This window comes from Lissotriton vulgaris, chromosome 2_1 (assembly GCF_964263255.1).
Source record: "Lissotriton vulgaris chromosome 2_1, aLisVul1.2, whole genome shotgun sequence".
In the NCBI taxonomy this organism is placed as follows: Eukaryota; Metazoa; Chordata; class Amphibia; order Caudata; family Salamandridae; genus Lissotriton; species Lissotriton vulgaris.
Window position 1 is genome coordinate 461,887,559 of NC_141687.1, and position 14,501 is coordinate 461,902,059.

A 14,501-nucleotide genomic window follows, 5' to 3' on the forward strand; every position below is an offset into this window, starting at 1 on the left:
AGAATTACCAACATTATGTATGTTTATATTTGTCCTTTCACATTTGCACATGGATCGGAGTAAGGGTTTGCAAGTGAGAGGAAGAGCCTGGGAGGCCAGGCCTCAAGTGAATGGGCAGCGGTGAGAGAGAAAAGCAGAGCTGAGAGCTGGAAGGGGTTGGTGGAGAACGGTTGTGGGCGAGGGAGGAATGGCATGTCACCGTCACCAGCATCATGATTGACGTACCATGGCTGATGAAGACTAGCTCATGCGCAGTGGGGAGGAGACAGGATTAAGCGAGGCCAGGGCTTCTTAAGCATACCTGGACATGTGGGACAGAACAGCGGAAGGAGGCCTTCACAAGAAATGCAGAGCGGCAAGAGAGGGCAGGAGAAAGAAGATTTGTGATGGGCAGTTCACCTAGAGCCTTTAGGCTTCGGGTCCCCGAGAGAGCAGGATCACTGGAAGGAAAAGGAACAAGTTAGAAAAAGAGCGAAGGCTCACCTTATGGTTAGTAACCAGGGATTACCAAAGATTCCATAGTCAGAGGACGGGTTGCTCAGTGAACGCCAAGATTTAACAAGCCCGGCAGGGAGTGGTGCGGGCGCGCGCTCGCTGGTGTTGATGGTCTGCAAGAAAGGACCAAGCCGGGAGGTGGTGCATGCGTGTGTGGGCAGTCTGCTCTTTTTGGAAGCACACATTCGTGCTTGTGGCGCGCCCCTGCTCGCTTCCGCAAGGTGAATGCTGCCACAAGCACGAGTATGTGCGTCCAAAAAGAGCAGAACAAAGGTCTCCTATGTAGCGCAAGCGCGCTGTGTAGGCGAGACCTAAAAAACAACGGTTACAGGGACATTATAGTTAGAAAATAAAATTTAAAAAACCTTAGAAATTCACTTAAAGAACCAAAGGTTAAAGGGACGTTAGAATCAGGGAACTGAATTAAAAAGCCTTAGAAATTCACTGAATGAAACAAAGGTTACAGGATCTTTATACTTAGGCTCAGATTTCACTTTTACAAAACCATAGTAATTCAACAGTGATAGTTATCTGACTATAACTTACGCCCCCACAATGCATTGCTTATGGCCTCACATATTACATCACTCATGACCTAGTCAGTGGCAGCATTCATGACATTTCAAATGACATCACTGATGTTGCCCATAACTTGGAGCAGGACATATGTGAGAGCCACAACTTCTTCTTATGGGCAGCAACATATAGCTTTGCTTCTCAGTCCCTGATCACCTTTGGACCATGATGGCACAATTATCGCAGGACCTCAAATCTTGTCCTATGCCCAGACACTAGACATACACCTTGTGACGTTCTGTAACTGACATCTGCTTTCTACAGCCACAGCATGTTTTGAAATCGGTTTGTTTTAAGAGGGGACTTCATTCCCAAACACACTGGATTTAGTTTGGAAGTCATTAGAACACTGATTACATTAGAAGCGGAGCTCTGGATCAGTGTAGGAAGGAACAGAAAATAACTGATATCCTTGTGCATGGGTAGCACTTATATGCGGTCTCTATCACTTCCAGTGCAGTATGGAGCCAGCACAGGAGCACTGCTGGAGAGATGTTTCCTGATCAAGTCTGCACCATAGGGAATATTCAAAGATGAGGAATGTTAGACCTGACAACCTTGCTGTTGTATTTCCCTAGACGTTTTGCCTTCCCCCTCCTGTTTTATGAATTTGTTGTTTTTCATATTAGGACTCTGTGCACCTTACCACTGCTACCCAGTGCTAAAGTGCTTGTGCTCTCTCCTTAAAACATGGTAAAATTGGCCTACACCTGATTGGCATATTTAATTTGCTCATAAGTCCCTAGTATTCGGTACTACCTGTGCCCTGGGGCTGTAAATTAAATGCTACTAGTCGACCTGCAGCACTTAATGTGCCACTCATTCAAGTAACACTTTAAACCTCTTAGGCGGGCAACTGTAGCCTGTAGTGCTGTTTTAAACTGCTATTTTGAAATATTTTGCCACACCTAAGCCTTTCTTATAAATACTTATTCGTCACCCCTAAGATTAGCCCTAAAAGCTCATGGGGCAGGATGCATGGTATTTAAAAAGTAGGACTTATAAGTTTAAGTTTTACATGACCCAGTAGGTGAAAAATAACCACTGTAAGCTTTATCCTTCCTTTTGGCTAACACTGGGACTGGGAAGAATTGTCACTTCAAATCTGACTTTACCATTGAAGAGAATTTTAAACTTTACTTCCTTTGAGTCCAAACAGGATACGTTTTCCTATGAGTATGTTATCACTTTGTGGTGCCTTGACAGTATTTGACAGTATTTCAAATTGAGTAACAGAAATATGTTTCAATCACTGTAAAAAATAAAAAGTGATCATGTTTATTCACAGCTGTGACCACAAACATAAAAAAAATCCTATTCAAGCTTACTGTCAGTACTGGCACTCTTTGGTCAGTGTTGAATTTGACTTTTAGAAAGTTGGCATTTTCTTGTCACAACCATTTGTGCATTTTCCCAATGCTCTGGGTCACATGATTATGAATGGCTCTGATATTGGGGTTGATGTGTTCCTTCCAGACAGTGACACAAAGGTTGGTTGAGGGCACAGCTCTGCAAAGTAATTGCTCCGCTGATTACTTGCCAAGAGAGAACATCACGTTGCTCCATCAGTGTCATTCCCAGCAATGACACCGGACCTGCTTTGCTATGCTGCGGGGGCTCTCCGCGACCCTGGTGCGGGCCGCAATATTTCCACAAGAAAGAGCACCAACAGTTGGAGGAGAAAACTGCAGCGAAACCTACTAGAGGATTAACTCAAGAACTATAAGTACCAGGGTGCTCAGCGAAGACGCTACAAGAGAAAAATAAATATATTTTTGACACGGATGCGAGTGGGCCTCCAACTGTTGGTGCTCTTTCTTGTGGAAATATTGCGGCCCGCACCAGGGTCGCAGCGAGCCCCCGCTGCATAGCAAAGCAGGTCCGGTGTCATTACTGGGAATGACACTGATGGAGCAACGTGATGTTTTCTCTTGGCAAGTACTCAGCGGAGCAATTACTTTGAACCACTTGAACAACCCACTGTGGTGTATGTATATTTTTTTGAGGAGAAAACTGCAGCGAAACCTACTAAAGGATTAAATCAAGAACTATAAGTACCAGGGTGCTCAGCGAAGACGCCAGTAGGCGGGACCCGAAAACACTCATTAAGGAACTATTTTGCTGCCTCTCCCTACATGCCATTCTCCATGATTAAGGGCGTGGTGACGCCCGAAACGCGTTGGAAATCTTTTGGCAAATGTGGCTCGAGCCAGTTGGAGTTCTTAGCTGTGCTACAAGAGAAAAATAAATATATTTTTGACACTGATGTGAGTGGGCCTCCAACTGTTAGTGCTCTTTCTTGTGGAAATATTACGGCCTGCACCAGGGTCGCGAAGAGCCCCCGCTGCATAGCAAAGCAGGTCCGGTGTCATTACTGGGAATGACAGTGATGGAGCAATTTGATGTTTTCTTTTGGCAAGTAATCAGCGGAGCAATTACTTGGAACCACTCGAGCAACCCACTGTGGTGTATGTATATTTTTTTGAGGAGAAAACTGCAGCGAAACCTACTAAAGGATTAACTCAAGAACTATAAGTACCAGGGTGCTTAGCGAAGACGCCAGTAGGCGGGACCCAAAAACACTCATTAAGGAACTTTTTCGCTGCCTCTCCCTACATGCCATTCTCCATGATTAAGGGCGCGGTGATGCCCGAAACGCATTGGAAATCTTTTGGCACATGTGGCTCGAGCCAGTTGGAGTTCTTAGCTGTGCTACAAGAGAAAAATAAATATATTTTTGACACGGATACGAGTGGGCCTCCAACTGTTGCTGCTCTTTCTTGTGAAAATATTGCGTCCCGCACCAGGGTCGCGGAGAGCCCCCGCTGCATAGCAAAGCAGGTCCGGTGTCATTACTGGGAATGACACTGATGGAGCAACGTGATGTTTTCTCCTGGCAAGTAATCAGCGGAGCAAATACTTTGAACCACTCGAGCAACCCACTGTGGTCTATGTATATTTTTTGAGGAGAAAACTGCAGCGAAACCTACTAAAGGATTAACTCAAGAACTAGAAGTACCAGGGTGCTCAGCAAAGACGCCAGTAGGCGGGACACGAAAACACTCATTTAGGAACTATTTCGCTGCCTCTCCCTACATGCCATTCTCCATGATTAAGGGCGCGGTGATGCCCGAAACGCGTTGGAAATCTTTTGGCAAATGTGGCTCGAGCCAGTTGGAGTTCTTAGCTGTGCTATAAGAGAAAAATAAATATATTTTTGACACGGATGCGAGTGGGCCTCCAACTGTTGGTGCTCTTTCTTGTGGAAATATTTCGGCCCGCACCAGGGTCGCGGAGAGCCCCGCTGCATAGCAAAGCAGGTCCGGTGTCATTACTGGGAATGACAGTGATGGAGCAACGTGATGTTTTCTCTTGGCAAGTAATCAGCGGAGCAATTACTTTGCGGAGCAGTGTTCGCAACCATCTGGTGATTCAACAAAAAAGATTTTAAAAAGAAGAATAAGGGGCAGGGTAGAAACACCCTGGCCCCTAGGCCTCTTGGAGGGAGGGATGAACCAAAGGGACCACCTGCCCACCCCATGGCCAAAGAGCATTTTTTAATTTTCAGTAGGGGTCACCTGAACTCCAGCTGAAAATTAAAAAAAATGATGTGATGTCACTCAGCTCAGCTAATTATAACTGCTGAATTTCACTAGTTTTGTACGAGTTAAACCTGAACCTAACTATAACGTCTCTGTAACCTTTGTTTTTTCAGTGAATAAATATATGTGTGTATATATATATATATGTATATATATGTGTATGTGTATGTGTATATATATATATATATATATATATATATATATATATATATATATATATATATGTCGTGAACAGTCAAAATATTGAATTTTAAATATTGATATGGCAAAATATCCAGTTTAAAATATCGCGTGGACATAATATATAGTAGTGCAGAGTATCGGAATGCCAGTAAGAAATATCGTTTGTTATAATATCAAAGTAAGTAATATCAACAGTCATAATACAGTTGTTAAAAATATAGATTTTTTTACCCGCCCCCCCATTCCAACACTTTCCCTACTGTTGCACTCACTTGAGTGGGAATAGTAATTTTTACCCACCCGCTATCCAGCACTTTCCCTACTGTTGCACTCCCTGAAGTGGGAATAGTAATTTTTACCAACCCACTATCCAACACTTTCCCTACTGTTACACTTGTGGAGTGGGAATAGTATATTATTCCCACCTGCTACCCAACACTTTCCCTACTGTTGCACTCACTGGAGTGGGAAGAGTAATTTTTAACCTCCCGCTATCCAACAATTTCCCTACTGTTGCACTCACTGGAGTGGGAATAGTCCTTTTTACCCACCCACTATCCAACACTTTCCCTACTGTTACACTCGGTGGAGTGGGAATAGTGTATTATTCCCACCTGCTACCCAACAATTTCCCTACTGTTGCACTCACTGGAGTGGGAATAGTAATTTTTACCCACCCGCGATCCAACACTTTCCCTACTGTTGCACTCACTGGAGTGGGAATAGTAATTTTTACCCACCCGCTACCCAACACTTTCCATCCTGTTGCACTCCCTGGAATGGGAATAGTAATTTTTACCCACCTGCTATCCAACACTTTCCCTACTGTTCCACACGCTGGAGTTGGATTAGTAACTTTTATCCACCCGCTATCCAACACTTTCCCTACTGTACCACCTGTTGGATTGGAAATAGTAATTTTATCCTTTACACTATGTAACGTATTAAGTATTGTTATATTTAATGTAGTGTAAAATATTATTAAATTGTTACCCACCCGCTATCCAACACGTTACCTACTGTTGCACTCCCTGGAGTGGGAATAGTCCTTTTTACCCACCCACTATCCAACACTTTCCCTACTGTTACACTTGGTGGAGTGGGAATAGTGTATTATTCCCACCTGCTACCCAACAATTTCCCTACTGTTGCACTCACTGGAGTGGGAATAGTAATTTTTACCCACCCGCTATCCAACACTTTCCCTACTGTTGCACTCACTGGAGTGGGAATAGTAATTTTTACCCACCCGCTACCCAACACTTTCCATCCTGTTGCACTCCCTGGAACACTTTCCCTACTGTTGCACTCACTGTTGCACTCACTGGAGTGGGAATAGTAATTTTTACCCACCTGCTATCCAACACTTTCCCTACTGTTCCACACGCTGGAGTTGGATTAGTAACTTTTATCCACCCGCTATCCAACACTTTCCCTACTGTACCACCTGTTGGATTGGAAATAGTAATTTTATCCTTTACACTATGTAACGTATTAAGTATTGTTATATTTAATGTAGTGTAAAATATTATTTAAATAAAATGATTTTAATGTTTTAACCTTATCATATTTAATTGTTTTTATATTATTATTATAGGTTTATTTATATATATATATATGTATATATATATGTAATAATATTTTAAATTATGTTTTTTACAGTTTGTCATAAAAAATATTAATTATGTTTTACTATTATTACGTAAATATATAATAAAAAATAAAAATGCATGTTTATTTTTTTACATTACATTTATTATTTTTTAAGTTTTTTAATTATATTTAAGTATGTTGTACTTAATCATATTTATTATTTAATTGATTTCATATTACTTTTAAGACATTTAAAAAAGTCGATATTTCAGCAAACTATATTTGACAACAATATTTAGGATTCGATATTTTTGTACTTACCTGTTTGTAGAATGGAATTCGATATTTTGTCACTCAATATTTTCTCATCGATATTCTGGCAGCTCGATATTCTGCTGATTCCAAGACGTCAGTAGGAAAACCCATGACAACTGGGTGGCAGTGATAAAAGTCAGTCTCACAGTCAGCAGCGAGGAGAAAGACGCCAAACGTAGCTGAACCGCGCCTCCCGGGTGAAACGCAGCTCCCGGCTCTCGGCTTGTAGCCCCAGTCCCCTGCGTTTTCTGCCCTCCAAACAGCGGGGGTCTCCGCGTAACTTGTGGAAGCCACGAGCAGCTATGGGTAGCCCTAGTGTCAATTGCGACTGCGGTTGCGGTTGCAGACGGCACATTGTGTTCATCATTGCACTTTAACCGCCGCTCCAGTAATAGTACCCACGGGGGAGCACAGGTGAGCCTTGAAAGAGAGCCAGGTTCCACCTGGGCAAGCGGTAAGTGGCATACTGCAATCAGCCAAAAGTAGCAGCTAGCGGCTGCGGCTAGCCTGTGACCCTAGGTACCCTGTATGCCTGGAACCAGGAGACTTAATACCAGCTTTTCTCCTTCTGACTACAGTGACCTTTTCCTTTCCAAAGCATTTTCGCTACCTAATATCAGATTGCCGACTCATCTGGGCATTCCATCCTCTTGGGCAACTCCTCACGCTCTAGATGCTCAGTGTGGTCATAAAAGTCTAATATTGTGAGCTATGCATGACTGCATGATTCACCATGCATGTCAAAGAGAGGTTAATGTAAACAATGTATATACCATTAAGAAACAATGATGTTTGCCTTACAGTTTCATTAGTTTATGACCCGGTCAAGTGCTGACCACTGGAAACTGCAGGGCTGCCGTATTTAGGAACTTCTTTTTCGGCATGTTTTTGAGATGAATAAAGTGTGTTCACTGTATCGAATTACTGTGCAGTGAATAAAGGGTTCCTGATTAGTGTCTGTTGTTAAGAGTTAGGGTTTAAGAAAAATTCTAAAGCTTTATTTGATGTTTCTGTTTCTCTTAGTTTGGATACAAATGGAGGACCGGTCGCAGTTCCTGTAGTCAAGAAAGGTATTCTTTAATCATAACTTGATGTTTACAAAAACCATTGTTTATTGTTATGAATACTGTGAATATATTTTACTTCTATTGTTCAATGTTACAGTCATAGCTAAACAACAAAACACTCTAAGTGTGCTCTAAAAGTTTCAAAATGTCCATCAAACTCAAAATGTCTGCATAAGTAGACGTTGTGAAAGCAGATCAAGTCTTAACAATCTGCACTCCAACTACACTGCAAGTGACTAATTTCCATTGGAGTCTCCAGTCTTCCCCACTTACATTACTAGATCGTGACAGTGAGCCACTGCAGATAAACTGGCAATATATCCAGACCTTCAAAATGAAAGCCATAATGTAGGCGCTTCACTTGCTTGTGATACCGCAAATGCCTGCCCTCGCCCTGGCAGTCTGGTTGTCCAGGGCACACCGCAATTGATGTTGTTATTTTATGTGTTCAGTGAAAGTGTTGGTTCATGGTCTTGCAGGTATAGCATTGGAATCTTCTGGTAGATGCCTAGACAGTAGAGCTCGTTTTTCTTTCTCCTCACATCTGGTTCTTGGTGTGTGATTCTGCCCCAACTTCACATCAGTCTCACAGTCAGCAACGAGGAGGAAGACGACAAACGTAGCTGAAACGTGCCTCCCGGCTAAACCGAGCTCTCGGCTTGTAGCCCCAGTCCCCTGCGCTTTCTGCCCTTCAAACAGCAGGGGTCTCTGCGCAACTCCTGGAAGCCGCGAGCATCCATGGGCAGCAGGGTATCAATTGTGAGTGTGGCTGCGGTTGCCGGCAGCGCAGTGTGTTCATCATTGAACTTTAACCGCCGTTCCAAACAATAGTACCGACAGGGGAGCACATGTGAGCCTTGAAAGGCTGACGGATTCCACCAAGGCAAGTGGCAAGTGGCGTACTGCAATCAGCAAAAAGTAGTGGTTAGCGGCTATGGCTAGTTTGTTACCATGTGTTCCCCGTGAGCCCCACTTACCTCCCCTCTATCTGCTTCCTGCTCCCGCTTCCATGCTACTTGGCTGGATACAACCCTTCAATTTGGTGCACATGGACTATCAATTAAACTACCCTTGCGAGTAAAGCATGGAGAACCTGGCTTTAACTCCAGCCCAAATTTTCACTGTGACATGGCACAGCAGCAGCAGAGGAGCAGAAGCACTGCAGGAGTTCTGCAGATACACGGTGGAGGCCCCCGTGATACTGAAGACGGAGGCATTTTGGAAAGGTTGCGCTGACATAACAGTCTCAGAGAGCACCGCGAACCACCTACTGTGTGCAAAGGACCGCAGGGAAAGGTGAGCGCGGCTGCCATTAGAGGCAGCTTCTGAGTGTGTGCCCAGTGAGTCCGTGGAAGCAGCCCAACTAGGTTGTGTGTAGCCTATGGGTCACCAGTGCCCTGCTCACAGACTATCTACGTCCATCTACGCTAACCTAGTAATTACTTGATCTCCCTAGCTCACCATCCTATTTGATCCCAGGATCAATCAATATATCACGGTGCACATTTATGTTGCCTCAAGATGTTAAAAAGGATTCTAGTCACCAGGTCAGGGTCAGCAGTTGACGCCATTGGAGACAAAGTCCCAGCAGTCCATTAACTAATTATCCCAGCATAACATGCACAAATGCTGAGAAATCAGGCCAGCTTTCGGGGGGCCCTACGACACAGAATAACCAAACAATTGCCAACACAGGCTTAATAACTGCTTTCAAATCCCTTAAAGTGAGTTTCAGCCAGTGGCAGGGCAGACCACCTTAGAAACAACTTGAGTGTCCCCCTCAGCAACAAATTCCCAGGTCCTATGCCCCACGAAAACAAAACGCTGCACTTTTTCTTGCCCAAACATGGACATTGTCAACAGTCTCCCCAATTGCCCTTGGGGCCAGACACTATCCCTAATGCTAACACGAGCTTTGCTTCAATGGACCTTCACTCATCATCTTATATTGACAGTTCTAAATCAGCCTCATGTGTACCAAGAAGATCTATAATAATTGAGTAAGCATGGGCGAATTTTGCGGATCTCGCGTTCGCGAATTTTGCGGATTTGCGGATTCGCAATCCGCAAAATCCGCGAATTCCCGCGAATTTGCGGATTTTTTTTTTTTTTGTGTTCGCAATTGTTTCTGCCAGTTCGCGAGGATTTGGTACTAGTTCGCAATTGCGAACTTACTTGTCGGCTCGCAACGGTCGCGACTATGTTGTTTCTACGTCTGGTTCATCATCACAGCCTCCCAGCACCCTGTTTTACCACTGGCACCCTCTCTTTGACCCATGCCACCCTCTGTTACATCAATGCCACCCTCTGGTTCATCATCACTGTAGAAGATGGGGGGGAAAAGCAAGCCCACCTGCCCTGCTTGAACTGACATGAATTAATTTGGGGTTACTTTATTAACAACACCTGCCCTGCCCCAACTGACAATAATGAATTAGGGGCTAATTAATGTGTCACTGAAAGAATTTAAAGTTCCAGCCTGGCACCTGCTTGTCTGCTCCTTTAGCTGTAAATCAGGACCTTTGTGGCATACAGTTAAGGTCAGAGCAGGGTCACACAATAGTTGCAAGCAGGCAACCGAATTCTGGAGGGCCCCCTCAGGAAGCACTACAAAGAATCGTTACAAATCATGAGGTTGACCTTTTGCACCTGCTCATTGCTTTTGCTGAAATCGTTTTTCGTTTTTTTTCGCGCTATTCGCGGGGCGCGGCGTCGTGCGAAACCGAACGCGGAAGCCGCCAATTCGTGCGAATGAGCATTTTATTTTTTTGCGGCTTGTTGTTTCGCGAGTTTTTTTGCAGTATTCGCGAGCCGCTTGCAGCGCAACACGCAAATTTACCCCAAGGTCGAGTACGGGTGCGGCCATTTTGTTTGCGTGACGTATTTCCGTTTCCGCCCGCTATGTATAATCTCGCGCAGTAAGCGCATTGCGAGTAGAGGTTCGCACGAGATCGCGCGGGAAATCTAGAGGTTCGCACGAGATCGCGAGGAAAATCTCGCGCGAACTTACTTTTGCGCTCGTGAACGGGCGCCGGCCATCTTGTTTTTCATTCATTTCCTGTGTCTGGGCATGGTGTTTAATCCTCTTGGTATCTTTGCCATCCTTTGCTTGTTTTCAGTTTTTTTTTTACGATTTTGCTTCTTATCTATCCCTCTCTTTTCCTAGCTGTATATTTTTGTCTTTTCTGCTATTTTTCTTTACTTTTAAACTACTTTTTTAAACTCTTTTCTTTTCTTCTTCCCTATCCTATTCTTTCTTAATTTTCTACTTCTTTCTACCTTACCTGCCCAGACCATGGTCAAGCCAGGCGCCGTGAAGCTGCCCAGGCACTTGAGGGCCGCAGCGGCGGCGGGGAGTAGTGCTGGACCCAGTGGCAGGACAGCATGCGGGAGATTGAGGGGGGAGCAGGTGACGCGACGGGAGATCTTCAGCCCGGAGGAAGTGGGCGCGCTGGTCTACTTCGTCCAGCGCCGCCTGCCCAGGACCATCGCGGGAGGCGGCAGGATCGCGGCCGGCGGCTACAACATGCGGGAGCGCCGGAAGCGGTGGGAGAAGGTGTGCTGGGCCATATCCCACCTCTACGGGGTCCAGCGCACCTACAGCCAGGTCACCCATCGCTGGACGGACCTCCTGGACCGCGAGCGCGACCTGCTGGACCTGCTCGGCTTGGAGATCCCCGGGCTTGGTGAGTAGTAGTAGCCATTTAATCACTCACTACTATGATGTTTTCTCCCGCTCTGTGTTGTTGTATTGCAAATATTTGTTTTTTACATGGAGCAAGCCAATAATGCCGCTGATGACGATTACATTGTAGTTAAATTATATTTCAAAATCTTCTGTGCATTTCAGGTGCACTGCTCTCCTTCTCAGTGGCGTTGCTACTATGCTTATTTGTTTTCTATTTTGTGGTCTCATTGGCCTGAGTAACAATTATGTATGAGTGTACTTTACAGAACTGCGTAATGCTAGACACTAGGGGGCAGATTAAATTTACAAGCCCCTTGCGCCACGTTTACGTTGCCTTGCGTGACGCAACAGCGGCGTAAACGTGGCGCATCCCTGAGAGTCATTTACAGCGTGACGCATCTAGGGAGATGCGTCACGTTTTAAAGCCATGGGCCTGCGCCACAATGGGTGCGTTCCTAGTATACAGGGTGGGCGGTCCTGCAGCTGTGCGCCTCGCAAAAGTGCCTGCGTGAAATCTACAAGATTTAACGCAGGCACTTCTGCGACGCTGCTACGTCAATTCAATTCCTTATGCCTGCTTGAAGCAGGCGTAAGGACGGACACAGCATGTTAAGTATTGGGTGGCCCTGAGCATTACTGGAGTTGCATTGCGTTGGCGACGTGACTCCAGCGATGCGCCGCTCTTACGTGACGAGATGCGTAACGCAAGTGCCTACCCTTGCGCCAGGGCGCGCCGCATTGTAAATGAGGCGCATCTGCCGTGTCGCAAGGGTAGTTTTGCGTGACGCATTTGATCTGGCGCATCTCTGGAGATGCGCCAGAACACGTAAGTAAGTATGCCCCTAAGGGGCAGAATTGCAATTACCGTCGCATCCCTGCAAAGTAGCAGGGATGCGCCAGTAATTGTGCGGCCCGCTACCACCACCAAACATGGTGCGCCGTATTTGCAATGCGGCGCACTATGGGCCCAAAACGTCACCGAAGCTTTACTGCTGGAGTTGCGTCGCAACGATGGCGCAGCTCCATCAATGCTCTGGGGTACCCTATCTCCCCAATGCTGGGTCAAGCCGTACGTCTGCTTCAAGCAGGTGCAGGGTTTGTGTGACGCATCATTGTCCTAAAGGTGACTGATTGATATTTTGTAGATTTCCCTCAGCCACTATTAGGATGTGTTCCAGCGCAGGAATGCCCTCCCTTGCGCCGGAACGCCCCCTGATGGCGCAGGGCTTTATAACGGGATGCATCTCCCAAATGCGTCACGTTGTTATAATATTATACGCCGCACCATGGCGCCCTTTTTTGTTTAGCTGCTGCGTCACAAAAGTCACGCAAGAACGGCGCAAAAGAGCCGCAAGGGCTTAAATCTGCCCCTTCCTTTGTACCCCTGACAATAAGAAAAATAGTGGCAGTGGATTGATAGTTTGACTATTTAAATGACTGGTAATGTAGCAGGCAACTGTTAGTGTTGTCACTGATCTGACTGAAATCACAATGGAGTTTGTCTGTCACTTTGCGTCTTGCCTGCGGACTGCTGCCTGCCAGTCCTAGGTGAACGTTTCAGTACTTTGTTTAGTGAGTTACGTGACTTTCGAAGTCACAGGTCCGCAAATAAATGAAAAGTAACCATAATCAATATAATTTCGCGGAAATATTTTGTTATTGTTCTTTTGAAATGTTTGATTTGGTTGACATTGACAAGCAACAATCATCCATGTTTTCTGTTCTTTCTTTCATGTTGTACGTCAGCTCCCCCCAGGGGCGAGAGGAGGACACAGGAGCAGCAGGCGGCGGATGCTGTTCATCAACAGGGCCAGGATCGGGCAGGCGAGGGCTCCTCTGCTGGCCCCAGTAAGTTTTCATTTTAGACTAGTACCTATTTTTCCTAGCGTTCCTCATTTGACTTTTTTCAAAATTGTCTTTGCTCTTCTTGTAGACTGTATCTAAATTCTTATCCTGCCTCTACTATGACTCCCTGTGGTATTACTAGATTATTCTTATTAGTCTGTCTGTGTAGCTAACTAAGATTGCACTGTTGGCGAAACTCCCATGATTCTAGTCAGCAATAGCTCTATCAACTTAGTGCAGTCCTCTGGGATTGTCCATAATGTCTTTTGAAGTGTTCTATCTGGACTCATGCTTGCAAAAATTGCAAAACCTTTCGCTCAGTCACTCTAGTCTGGACCAAAAAACACAGATTGTATTTAAGTTTAAAAGCTTTATTAAAAGTAAACACATTTATTAAAATGAAGTCATAATAAAACTAAACGTTTAACTGATAATGGAAAAGTGGTTAGTGCTGACGATTAATTGAAGACATTTCTTGTGGTCGAGCCGAGCTCTCACCTGGTTTCAACTTGATCTTGTTGTTAGAAGTCCATCTTCTGTCTGTGTGGAGAAAAATGGTGCGTGTTAAAAAAACAGCCTTCATCAGTTGTGCCAAAAAGTGCAGCAAGACAACCTTCCCTGGAAAAAGGGACATTTTTTTTAACTTTAACGTAGACAGTCACAAATTACATTGTTTTCACATGTCTTCATTCCTAGACCAAATACTAGTGACTAGTGAGTGCTTTATTCTAACATTCTTAAATGTACTTTGTAGGTGGAACATCTGGTGGCGGGGCCAGTGTGGAGGTGGTGGTGCTCGACACGGAGGCGGAGGGCGATTCTTCAGGGGAGGAGGCGGCGGCTGTGAGAGTTGAGACAGTGGTGGTGGCGGCCAGAGGTAAGCTCTTATATATTCCTTACTTATTGAGATTGAAGACTAGCTGGGAAGGCAAGAATATGAGATGCATGGCTGGGTGAATGATGAAGCAATGATGGGTGGAAGGACAACAGCCTGGGTGGGTGACACAGAAACTGTATGTGTCCATATACCTGGATCATGCTACTATCTGACTCTTAGATAGCATATGTGTATCTAGAGCAGGGCTACTCCTAGTACGGCCCGCGGGCCGGTGGTGGCCCGGCAAGCCTTCCTTGGCG

General features: G+C 45.2%; 1 protein-coding gene across 1 annotated transcript in view; it reads left to right on the forward strand.

Annotated features, from left to right (window-relative positions):
* The window catches only part of ANKAR (ankyrin and armadillo repeat containing), a 1,392,657-nt gene that overhangs the window by 1,313,505 nt on the left and 64,651 nt on the right, over nt 1-14,501 (forward strand). Inside the window, exon 27 of the mRNA XM_086955361.1 lies at nt 7,788-7,834. Within this exon, the coding sequence (XP_086811487.1) occupies nt 7,788-7,834 (47 nt within the window). The remainder of the gene's footprint in view (nt 1-7,787; nt 7,835-14,501) is intronic.